General features: G+C 40.1%; 1 protein-coding gene across 4 annotated transcripts; it reads right to left on the bottom strand.

The window, feature by feature from the left end:
• Nucleotides 1–231: 231 nt before the first annotated feature.
• Nucleotides 232–12,649, bottom strand: FAM177B (family with sequence similarity 177 member B). 4 transcript variants are annotated; one of them, XR_012001802.1, is made up of 7 exons: nucleotides 12,517–12,649; nucleotides 6,873–7,225; nucleotides 6,488–6,554; nucleotides 4,156–4,253; nucleotides 3,605–3,859; nucleotides 3,286–3,435; nucleotides 232–2,422 (listed from the first exon to the last, which is right to left on the bottom strand). XR_012001802.1 is itself a non-coding variant. In XM_025991280.2 (5 exons), the coding sequence occupies exons 2-5, from the start codon at nucleotides 7,044–7,046 to the stop codon at nucleotides 3,677–3,679; spliced, it is 522 nt and encodes a 173-aa protein (XP_025847065.2). In that variant the 5' UTR covers nucleotides 7,047–7,225; nucleotides 12,517–12,649; the 3' UTR covers nucleotides 232–3,676. The 4 variants fall into 4 exon arrangements, 2 of the variants coding, with proteins under 2 accessions (XP_025847065.2, XP_072615670.1); XR_012001803.1 differs by lacking the exon at nucleotides 3,286–3,435; XM_025991280.2 differs by having other exon boundaries at nucleotides 232–3,859.
• Nucleotides 12,650–13,141: the final 492 nt, after the last annotated feature.

The raw sequence follows: 13,141 nt of genomic DNA, 5'->3' as shown, positions 1-13,141 counted from the left end.
GTATTACCTCACTCCTGTTAGAGTGTCTAGTATCAGACAAGAAAGAGCAAGAGTTGGGGGGGATGTGGAGAAAAGGAAACATTTGTGCATTCTTGGTGGCAATGTACATTGGTGCAGCTACTATGGAAAACAGTATGGAGGTTCCTCAAAAATTGAAAAGTAGAACCACTACATGATTCAGCAATTCCATTTCTGGGCATTTATCCAAAGAAGATGAAAACACTAATCAAAAACATATACGCACCATGTTTATTGCAGCACTATTTACAATAGCCAAAACACGGAAGTACCCTCGATGCATGAATGGATAAAGGAAACAGGGTACACACAGAGACACACACATACACATATATATTTGCACAGTGAAATATTTTGTAGCCATGAAAAAAAGGAAATTTTGTTATTTGTAACAATATGGATGGGCCTTGAGGGCATTTTTATGCTAAGCGAAATATGTCAGATGAAGAAAGACAAATACCATATGATCCCACTTATATGTGAAATCTAAAAACTGACCAATAAAAACACACAGCAACAACAAAAATCCAAACTCGTAGATAGAGTGAACAGATTGGTGTTTGCCAGAGGTGGAGGATGATGAGGGGGGTGAAATGAGTGAAGGTGGTCAAAAGGTACCGACTTCCAGTTATAAAATAAATAAATCATGATGATGTAATGATGCAGTATGATAACTATGGTTAATAACATTGTATATTTGAAAGCTGCTAAAAGAGTAGATCTTAAAAGTTCTCATCACAAGAAAAAAATTTTTCTGTGTGGTGGATGTTAGTTAACTAGACTAATTGTAGTGATCATTTTATAATACAAGCAAATATTAATCATTAGATCGTACACCTAAGACTAATACAATATTATAGATCAGTTATATCTCAATAAAGATTACAAAATAAAAGAGCTAGGGCACCTCTGGGGCTCATTCGATTGGGTGTCCAACTCTTGGTTTCAGCTCAGGGTGGTGATCTCAGGGTCATGGGATTAGGGCCCTCGTTGGGCTCTGTGCTAAGCACAGAGTCTGCTGGAGATTATCTCCCTCTCCCTCTGCTCCTCCCACTGCTTTCATGTTCTCTCTCTCTCTGCAATAAATAAATAAAATCTTTTAAAAAATAAAAAATAGGGCAGCCCCGGTGGCTCAGCGGTTTAGCGCCGCCTGCAGCTCAGGGCGTGATCCTGGGGACCCAGGATCAAGTCCCACGTCTGGCTCCCTGCATAGAGCCTGCTTCTCTCTCTGCCTGTGTCTCTGTCTCTCTCTCTCTCCTCTCTGTGTATTCTCATGAATAAATAAATAAAATCTTTAAAAATAAAATAAAAAAATAAAAAATAAAAGAGCTATGGAGTGATCTTTCTTCCTCACAGGAAAGAAAGATGAGAAATGGAGAGAGTATTGCTCATGTATGTGTTTATTAGATTTTTTCTAGATGTACTGAAATTTATGCGCCCTTGGGGTGCATAAGATACCTCAATACCCCTCCAAAAAGTTCTCTTTTTTTGTCGCATAAGCTAGTCCAAATTGAATTTGCTGCCTGTATCAAATCTGCTTTATACATCAGAACATTGTGAAGTTGAGTCACTTGCACAGGGCCATCGGGTTACAAAGGGGCGACAGAGCTGAGATGAAATCAATACCATATCGATGCTTGAGTCTGTCATTTATCCCGTACTGCCGCTGGAAGAAAGTGTTTCCCCTTCTCAGCTGTCTTAGGAGGCTCACACCCCTTGAAGTTAATTGTGTCCATGTGATTTGCTGTGGTGGAAGAAACATATAATCAAAAGTGACATGTTTTATTCTTAGTGGAGACGCTGATTGCGAGTGCTTAACTGCCCACTCCACTTCTGCTTCAGCAGCCCTGAATGTATCATAGTCTGGAGGAATCGTAGTATCAGAGATGCAGGTACCACTGCGCCAGCACTCTGGGAAGCCACCTGAACTGACAGTGGACTTCTCATGAGAAGGAAACAAAGTGTTGTTGTTTCAAATCACTGAGGTCTTAGAGTTGTCCTATTATGCCACAAAACCTGTCTTATTCTCATATATTCAACCAACAATGCCTTATTCTCCAGGCCTTCTTCTAGATTTTATATCAGATCAATTCCAAGTTCCCCTTCTCTTAGAGCTATTATTTCAGCTGCATATTACTACATAGCAAACTACTCCAAAACAATAATGATTTATTATTTCTCGTGATTCTGTGGGTTGACTGGACTCAGCTGCCGGGTTCATCTGCTCCACGTAGGATAAAGAGGTCCTTTATGTGGCTGCATTTGGTGAGGAGCTTGGCTGGGACTGGAATGCACGAGAGTCTTTCATCCTTGGGAATTTCTTTCCATGTGGCCTTTCATTATTGAGAAGTCAAGCCCTTTACAAGGTGGAGTTCTTTTTCTTTTTAATATTTTATTTATTTATCTGAGAGAGAAAGAGAAAGAGAGAGCACAAGCAGGGATGAGGGCAGAGGGAGAAGCAGACTCACCGCTGAGCAGGGAGCCCAATGTGAGACTCCATCCCAGGACATTAGGATCATAACCTGAGCAGAAGGCAGATGCCTAACTGGCTGAGCCACCCAGGTGCCCACAAGGTGAAGTTTCTAAGATGACAGGTTTCCATCTGCAGGTGCTCATCAAGCCTCCACTTGCATCACCTTTGCTACTGTCTCATTGGCTGAAACAAGTCATGGGGCCAAGCCCAGGGTCAATGTAAATGGGACAGTACCATGGCATGAATTCCAGAAGGCATGGTTTTTTGGAGACTTTCAAGGTAACAGTCTATAACAGCCATTAAGGAAGCGTTAACATTGAATATTTACAGTTTTAAAAGTGTTTTCACATTTATATCATTTTGTTTAACAATAACCCTTGAGGAATAAATATATGCCACCCCTATTTTACAAAGAAGGGGACTAAGGCTCAGAAATCTGGACACCTAAAATCACACAACTAGTATAAGATAAAATTGAGACTTGACCTCAGGTCTTATTACTGCAAATCCTGTGTTTTTCTATTATATCCCAGCGACCTCTGGCCAGCACAATTTGTGATATCTAGCTATGATTTCCATGTGTGATCTTCCCAGGTTTTAAAATTTTGCTGACAAATAAACAAAATCATCTGTTTTTTCAAATACTTTTTCTAGAGCCTAGATTTTTTTTTTAATTGTGTGTGGGGAAAATGCACCCAATCCTCAAAGACTTTGATGTACAAAGTTACTAGCAATGTTTGCTTATTGTAAAGCAAGCCCCAACTAAACCAGGGTGGCTTTGGGGAAGCACACACCTTACATCAAACGCTGAAAGGGGACTTATTTAGACTTCACAATGTCCGAAGCATCTTCGGGAAGAGAGCTTCTTTTCTGTACCCTAGCCCCATGATGAAGAGTTTCAATCCAAAACTGCCAGATCCAAATTCCTTAAGGCATTTGCATTTCTGTGCAAACATCAATAATAAGAGTTCATAACTGACTAGCAAGACTTGCATCACTGCTGGGCGGAAGCGGGGGGCGGGAGTTGATTGGGGGGCTTATAAAATTGAGAACGCATCCATAATTCTCATTATTGCTTGCTGAATAAATCACAGATCAGCTCAGGAGCACTACCTGTGGTGCTTTGGTCATGGTCACCAATAGCAGTGGAACAGACATCTAGAGGAACTATAGTCCTGCTGGCCATTATGAGCTGAAATCTGCTGCCAGGCCCTCCCTGGAGAAGGCGCTCCACTGAGGAACACCCTCTACGATGTCCTGTTGTCTAGTTCCATACTCTTGGCCCCTAGCTTCCAGGTGACACCTTTCATTAGGAATCTTGGCTGGCTGGGCCTTTGATCCATCCCCTTCACTTTCCTTGTCACTTTCCTGGTATGGAGAGAAAGATAGCAAAGTTTAATTGTAAACTAAATACCTCTGAACTCCTCTTGCAGAGTCACCCCTGTGAGAAGCTTCTTTATCTAGGCAATCTCAGGCTTCATGTTCAACCAACTTCTATACCCCATCTGATGACATTCTGACTTTACACAGAAAAGGCAAATCAGAAGTGTCCTGGGGTGAAATTGTACATGATTACCTGGTGGGAAAATAACTTATATTGAAGTGGAAGCAACCAATCTTCCCACATCAGGGCTCTTGGTATCCTCCATCAGGATGTCACATACCTTACTTTGTGTCCTATAGTATTCATTTAACACATACTGATATTTGGGTTGATTAAGGCCAAAGAAGGTAGCAAATCTTCCACCGAGGAATTCACATGCTAAAGGAAAGAACAAGCACTTTTGGTAAGCTGAAGTAAAAAGTAAACCTTAGTGTCAGTTGAGGGGACAAGAGTTTAAACATGCCTGCAGGTGACCCATTACTACACTTACCTTCAAGGCTGAAAAAATATTGCAATTGCTCCAAACTCTCAAAAAGTTCTAGGACTTAAAAGGAATTGTTAAATCTTCTATCTTCACATGGGATTACTTCTAAACCGTCCCTTCCATATTGGTTATGTCAGGAGAGATTTTCAAAATACTTACTACCAGGTACAGCATTGGTCCTGGGCAATCAGAATAGATGCTTTGGTTGTAAAAGTTAGGGATAAAGGTTTAGCATTAATAGTGGTTTCCTGAAGTATCTCCTAGAAATGTTATCCTTTAAAACTATAGGATATCTGACACTCCACCCCCATCCCATAACACAATTTTCTGATCCCCATGACCACTTGTGCCTCTTGGTGTATTACTCATATAGCACATCAGAATGGTGCTCCCCATTTTTAATGGGTTTATCTTTTCAAAAATATCTAGCTCTTTAATCTGCTCATTTGCCACCATGCCTGGTAAATGGATATAAGAGAAGTTTCTAAAATATTAGAATAAATCTTAGGAAGTTTTCTTGTTCATGACCAACTAGAATTTTAAATTGGAAACATTACTTACAGCTTCATCTGGGGTTTAGCTCTCTCCAAAGTTTCTGTGTGGAGACCAGGGTGCTGAGTGCTGGCATATTTATGCTTCCACTACTAGCTGGAAGCCCCCACGCAGATGCACTTGAATGCTACAGTTCTGCTTGGAACCTGGAAGGCAGCTTGATTCCCCTTGCATCCTGACTTTGCCATCTTAAGTCAAAGCCCAACATGGAAAGCACTGCAGTACCTCTTCTTCTTCTCATTCTCATATTAACTGCTTTGGGTTTTGCTGCTTTCACCTGACCTAATCTCCTAAGGCTTTCTACCTCCAAAACATTTCACCTCTTTAATTAGTCTTGACCAAAATAAAGCACAGAGCTCTCTGGCAGATGTATTTTTTCTGTCAGTGTGTTATGGTTGAGGTAAGATTGGTATCTCACTGTATTCCCAAAGTAACTTCCAAATTCCTAACCCTCTACCCTAAAGTGAAAGCACTTGCTCTTTTAAGGCTCCTACCATCTGACTAAATCACCCCATCATCACTTTTTTACTGTAATTTAAAGGCCTTCATCCTCTCCTCCACCCCCAGTGACTTTCACAGTCAGTCCCCAAGCTGACCTTAGCCATACTTTCATAGCATCTGAAGGTATTGCCTCCATATGTCAGCATTATTGAGTCACCCCATCAGTAGTCCCTATGCTCCTTCTACCCTGGCAGTTGTGGCAACATATTGTAATTATAGGCATGCTTCCTAGCCTATAATATCCATTGAATATTGAGTCCCTTGAAAGCAAAGACTGTCATTTGTCTTTGTATCCCAGGGACCATCATGGTGCCAAACACATATTGACACTCAATAAATGTTTACTTAATGAATGAATGAAGATCAATTCCTCAGAGCTATAGCTATACTTCATAATTTCTCAAATTTTTAAAGTCATTTCTTCCCTGTTGTACATATAATCATGCAAGTTAGAAGAGAATCAGTAATTAGATGCCACCAATCGTGTTTTAAAGAAAATTGGTGTACATCGAGCAAAATAAAATTTAGTATTTCATGTGTTATAAATAGCCAACCACTTAGGCCATTCACTATGTCCCTGGGAAGCATCAATAAAGTTGTTGTTCATAATAGAGTGATTATGATGAAGGGACTTGGAACTGTATCACACAACAATAGTTAAAGAAAAAACTTGGAAGTTTATTCAGGTGAAGAGTCAAGGGGGGATGGTGAGAGGCTGTTATCTTCAAATATTTGAAACTCTGTCCTATGAAAGGGGAAATCTAGACTTGTTTTATATGGTCTTAAGAAATACAACTAAGATCAATAGGAACAACTTTAAAAGAACACAAAATGTAAGGTAGTGTTTACTAAAAAGAGTCAGAAAGAGCTGGAAAGGTCTGCCTGAAGGTATTAGGTTCTATGCCTTTGGGAATCTTCAAGCATAGATTGAGAAGGGACCAGGTCGTCCCCTTTCTCCAAGATGCTGTGGAGTAGATTAAACTATTGGAAGCCCCAACTAAGTCTGAGGGTCTGTAAGTCTATCTTTGAGTATTTTGGACAAAATAAATAAGTAAATAACCTTGGCAGTACTTACTAGAAAATGAGGTGCTTGCTATTTGCTCTGCCCAAAACCATAGGTAGGGCCCCCATGAAAGTGTAGACTGGAAAAAAAAAAAAAGAGAGAAAAAGAGAGAGAAATCAAGTTAGACTACTTGATAACAAGAGTGGTGATACAGAGTGTTTCATGTAGAGGTCTCAAAATGCTTTATATTTATATATTTATATTTATATTCCATTTTCTTTCTCAAATAGGAGAAATGTAAGGTTATAAAAATTATCAGTTGACTATAAATGGATCTAGAAAACAACCCAATGGGAACAAAGAATTGGCTTAAAATTATATTTTCTACAAACCTTGCCTGTCTTTACCGCTCATTCATTCACCCCCATGTTCACTAGTATCAATACTCTACGCTTACAGGATCAAGTGTTGACTTTGTTTCCTGTTCCTTTTTCTCTTCGTCTTCCTCCTCCTCTGTGCTATATTCTTCCATGACGTCTCCATCAACGAAATGGATAATTCTTTTGGGAGTAGTTCTTTTAGAAGATCCACTCTTCTCTAATTCTGACTTCTGGAAATTGTCTTTTTCCATAAGGAAATAAGACACGTAGTGAATTGGAAACAGGGCACTTTAGGGCAAGTTGCCCCAGGCAGCGTTTATAAAGCTGAGAGGTATCTAGTTATTTTCAATGGATGGTAAAGATAGACAATTCAGATGTAATCATAGCATGACCTCATCAGTTCTTCAAATCCAACAAGGACTGTTCATTTCTGCACCAAAATGAAAAAAAAATCATTTAGTAGTGAAAATGTGAACTTCAAATCTCCAAACAAAAATTTCAACACGGTTCCCTTACCCCTTATTAATGATAAAACCAACAAATTCTATTAGGAAGAGGCCATTAACCTGTGGAAATTTCCCAATTATTTCAATAAATAGTGAGGGGTAATATATGCAGTGACTAAGAGTGCAGACTTTACACAGAGAAGAAAAAAATTGTCAATATACTTAGTAAAGGACTTATTTTCAGAATATGTAAAGAACTATTACAATTCAATAAGTAAAAGACAAACAACTCAATTGAAATGTGAGCAAAGAAGTTGAATAGACACTTTATCAAAAATTTACAAGTGCCAACTAAACTTAGGAAAAGATGCTTAATATCATTAATCATGCAAATTGAAACAATAATGAGATATAACATACTCCCTAGGAGGCTAAAATTAAAAGGACTAATAATACCAAGTGTTGAGGAATAAATGGAGCAATTAGAACTCTCATAAGTTGGGGAACCCTGGGTGGCACAGCGGTTTAGCGCCTTCCTTTGGCCCAGGGCGTGATCCTGGAGACCCGAGATCGAATCCCACGTCGGGCTCCCGGTGCATGGAGCCTGCTTCTCCCTCTGCCTATGTCTCTGCCTCTCTCTCTCTCTGTGTGTGACTATCATAAATAAATAAAAATTTTAAAAAATTTTAAAAAACTCTCATAAGTTGGTAGTGGGGATGCAAAATGGTACACAGCCACTTTGGAAAACAGTGTGGCAGTTTCTTAAAAGTTAAACATATTCCTACCATATAATTTTGTGATTCCGTGCTCTTCCAGTTCTGGGACCCAACTCCAAGCTGTGGAGGGATTTCCCCCATCAACAAGCAATTCTTAAATTGTCAGGACACCAATTGGATGTCTTAAAAATCAGCTCAATTCTGGCACTACCCACCCACAGGTTGCATCATATCTCATAGGACTGTCCCTCTTCCCCTAACTCAGAGGCCAATCACAAGCCCAGGTTGTTATTTGTATTTTTGACCTACTGTCTATAAATCAGAGGTTCCCACATTCTCCTCCTTGAGTTAGATTAACTTGCTAGAGCAGTTCACAGAACTCAGGAAACCCGTTTACTCTAGATTACCAGTTTATTATAAAGGATATAATTTAGGAGGAGCCAGATAGAAGAAGTACACAGGGCAAGGTATGGGGAAAGGGTACAGAGCTTCCTGCCTTCCTTGAGCACAACACTCTCAACGAAGCTCCACATGTTCACCAACCTGGAAGCTCTCCCAGCCTGTTACTTATTGGGGTTTTTTTGTTTATTTGTTTTGTTTATTTATTTATTTATTTATTTATTTATTTATTTAGGTTTTTATGGAGGCTTCATTACTAAGGTATGATTGACTAAATCATTGGCCACTGGGCACTGACAATAAATTCAGCCTCAGCCAACTGAAAGTCCCAACCTTCTAATCACGTGTTGGTTCCCCCTGACAACCAGCCCTGGTCAAAAAGTCCTCATTAAAGTATCAAGAGACATTTTGTCTCTCTCCACACTTAGGAAATCTCAAGGGTTTAGAAGCCTTGTGTTAGAAGTGGGAAGACCACAATACATATTTATTATAAATCACAATATCACACATAACTTGATATTTACCTAAGAGAAATGAAAACGTATATCCCCCTGAAGATTTGGTTTTTTTTTAAATCTTTTTTTTTTTTTTTTTTTTTTTTTATGATAGAGAGAGAGAGAGAGAGGCAGAGACACAGGCAGAGGGAGAAGCAGGCTCCATGCACCGGGAGCCTGACGTGGGATTCAATCCCGGGTCTCCAGGATCGCGCCCTGGGCCAAAGGCAGGCGCCAAACCACTGCGCCACCCAGGGATCCCATCCCCCTGAAGATTTGTATGTGAATATTGATAGCAGCCTTATTTGTAAAAACTGAAAACAATCCAAATGTCCATCAATGAATAAACAAAACGTGATCCATCTATTCAATGGAATACTACTCCGTGATTAAAAGTATTGGATACTAATTTTGCAACACTGTGAATGGATCCCAAAAGCATTATGCTAAGGGAAAGAAGCCAGACACTGTGTATTAAATGATTACATTTAAATAGCATTTTAGAAAAGGCAAAATTATGGTTGTAGAAAAGAGATGAGTGGTTTGGTAGGGGAGGGAAGATGAGGGAAGAGACCATTACAAAGGGACAAAAGGGAAATTTTGGGGTGATAGAAATGTGTTAACAGATGTCATGATTGTAGCAGTGGTTATTCAACTATCTACATTTGTCAAATCAAATTCCACACTCAGTAGTGGTTCATATCTCAATAAAGCTGACAAGTTTTGGAGCTGGACTGCCTACACTTAATACCCTATTACTTATTATCTCTGTGCTTTGGTTTCCTTATCTATAAAATAAGGATAATACGATTGAGTGTGTGTTTGAATATAGTACCAACCTTATAAAATGAGAATTTGATGAATAAAGACACACCATGGAATTAGAAGAATTCTTAGCAAATAGCAAGTGTCTAGTAAAGCTAGCTATTTTTAAGTACCTATCACATAATAGTGTATATGTTAGGCACTATTTTAATGTGGTACACACTATTGTCTTAATTAGTACTTAATATATTTTAAGATGATATCAGCAAATATGGTAGATTGAGCCAATGTGAAAGACTTCTTTCTTGTTCCAAATACACAAAATTACGCAAACAAAAATATTAAATCAAGCAGTGCTAAGGCAGTAAGAGAGACTGGAAAGAAAGAAGCCTAGGTGTCAGCAAAAGAAGGGAAACTCAAAATCCTAAGGGTGAGCTAAAGCCAACGTGATTCCTGAGGGTTTCTGAGCTAGGTATAGTCGTGGGGGCTAAAGTTTTATATATTTTTAAAAGATTTTATTTGTTTATTCATGAGAGACGCAGAGAGAGAGGCAGAAACACAGGCAGAGGGAGAAGTAGGCTCCCCACAGGGAGCCTGATGCAGGACTTGATTCCTGACTCAGGATCACAACCTGAGCCAAAGGCAGATGCTTAACTGCTGAGCCACCCAGGCATCCCAAGGGAACGGGTGGGGGGGACTAGAGCTTTAATATGTGTGCAGAGAGGAGAGCCCAAATCACAGATCCTGTGAGTGTGAGGAGCCAACGTGAAACACCTGCATAAAGCTAAGATAATAAAGTACAATTTGATCTATAAAATATGGACTAGGGGCACCTAGGTGGCTTAGTGGTTGGGGGTCTGCCTTCGGCTCAGGGCATGATCCTGAGGTCCCGGGATGAGTCCCACATTGGGTTCCCTGCATGGAGCCTGCTTCTCCTTCTGCCTGTGTCTCTGCCTCTCTCTCTTTCATAAATAAATAAAATCTTTAAAAAAAATAAAATATGGACTAGAAAAACAGCCTATTGCTTTACAAAAGTGGCAAAGTAATTTGTCATCTTCTGGCAAAATGGGTAGAATGAGTCCTGTGAAAAATATTGGAAGGCCAGGCCAATACCAAATGCTGGCTGTAGCCAAATTCATAGTCCACCTGTGCTATGAGGACCCGAAGTGAGGCTGCAGGACCTAAAGGCAGCATAACCCACAGAACTTGTTGGAAACAAGCACAAAGTCACCCTGGAGGGCAACATCAGCCAGACAGGGTACACTGGATCACCACTAAAAACACTTGCTGAGGACGCATTATGAAAAACTTACAGATCACAGGAAGAAACCAACCATCTGGAGGAAGGGTAAGCAGACGAAAAAATTGGGAGAGTCCTCACCCAAGAGTTAGATAATAGAATGACACAAAGTTTGACAATGAATATGGCTCATATATTCAAAGAGATAAAGGAAGCAAAACATAATACCCAAGAGGAACAGGTTGATTTGGAACAGAACTGATCAGAAATTCTAGGAACGGAATATATAGTCAACCTGGGATGTAGACTCAACAGTGACAAAATCTCTCATAACACAGGATAAAGGGTTATATATTCCATTTACAGGAAAGAAAAGTTTGGAGATGAAGACTGGGTGAGAAAGTTCAATACAACTTGATTGGGGAGTTCAGAAGTAGATAGAATAGGGGACATAATGTTTGAGGAGATAATGGCTATGAATTTTCAATATTTGAAGAAAGACATAAATCCTCAAATATAGAAAACATGAAGAATACTACTAGGGGTAAATAATAATGAAATCAAACCTAGATCATGGGAATTACAGGAAAGCTTCAAGTTTACAATAGAGAAGGCAGATTGCTCACAAAGGAATGGCAACTAGACCAGTGGCCAACCTCCGATCAGCAACAATTGAGACCAGAAATACACATGTTTTATGTATATGTGAATATTCATACACGTATGTGTTGTAAGGACCAAGGGCAGGCTGCCCCAAGATGGGCCACTATGGCATATTGATTATTTTGATTAAAAGTTACCTAAGAGCCAGCCTGTGCAAAGGACGCCCAGAGCCGCCTCTGTCCCCCCAGCAAGCAGGAAATCTATGTGAAAGTTCCCCTCCTGGACCAGGAGGCAGAGAGACCTCCCCATCACCAGAGGTGGAAAATGCAGAGCCAAGAAGTCTGCACAAACAACCTTTGTTCCTTTTTACTGATTTATACTATCCCAGCCCAAATTCTGTTTAGAATTCCGTTCCTTACTAACTGAAGCTCCGCAAGTTTTGTTCGTCCATTCAACTCTTCACAGATTTATTGTCTCTCTGTCTACAAAGTATAAAAACTGCCTGCCTCGGTCATTTCCTTGGGTCTCAATTGCATTATTGGGTCTCTGTGTGCATGTAATAAACCTTTGGGGTTTTTTTTCCCCCTCCTGTTAATCTGTCTCATGTAAATGTAATTCTTAGTCCAACCGGAGGACCCTGGACATAGAAAAGAATTCTCTGTTCCCTTCAGTCTATGTGAATAAATCGCCAGATCTTATTGGTACAATGCGGAACTTATGTCCTTGTCTAAGGTGCTGAGAGTTGCACAAGGCCCGTCAAGGGTTAAATTTGTCTCTGCCGCAAGGTGACGGGATGGGGGAGGGCAGCACAGGGTCTTCTAAGGAGACTTGAGCAACACACAGGGTCTTCCCTGCCTGACTTAATGACTGTATCACAAAAAAGCCTCAGCAAGTGATAGAAAAGTTGTTACCATTTAGTGTCTGATGCCAAAGAGCAGCAAAAAGCAACCATTGTAATTTGGTGTTTAAGACCAAATTGTCAGCACCGTGAGAGATAAAGCATAACCTACAATAATCAAAAGGAAATAAAAACATGTTTAAAAAAGCAACTCACCTACCTTCATCCTTTTGCTTTTTTGTTGTTGTTGTTGCTTTTATTCGTTGTGTTTGGTTCTGAAAGTGCTGGAAGTTTTTCAGTAGATGATAAATCCATGAAACTCGGCCAAGGCCACACCGAGCCCTCAAATAAGCTGACGTGGAAGTGTTCTAGTGTTTGTGTCTTACGGGGTGGGGCATGTTTGAGTTGTGGGAAGGTCAGTTATACTGTGCATTCCACAAACCCGGTGGCGGTTAAAGTTGTCCAGATTAGAATCGTCTAAGGGTCTTTTAGGAAATTCTAAGGGCAGACCACTTACATCACAATCTCTATGGGTGGAATGTGAGCATCAGTTATGTTTGAAGCTGCCCAGGTGATCCCATCCCCAGGTTTGGGGACCAGCACCCCAAGGGAGTGGGAAGAGATTTAGTAATTTGGTGTACATGAAGCTAGTGCCAAGACATCTTGTGCATGTTTTTTCAAACCGGTTTTTTGCTTTTTACTTTCTGAGCCTTCCCCCCCAACCTTGCTCCGAGCTTAAAAAGCTTAAATATCAAAGTTTAAGAATAAAGCCTAACAGTCCCACTGTCATTTATTGCTCTTTACTCTCTGAAGACCATCTCCCAATTCATACATTCCCAAACCAA

The sequence above is a fragment of the Vulpes vulpes genome, chromosome 5 (genome assembly GCF_048418805.1).
Source record: "Vulpes vulpes isolate BD-2025 chromosome 5, VulVul3, whole genome shotgun sequence".
Taxonomy (NCBI): Eukaryota; Metazoa; Chordata; class Mammalia; order Carnivora; family Canidae; genus Vulpes; species Vulpes vulpes.
This window is presented reverse-complemented; position numbering and strand designations above follow the sequence as displayed.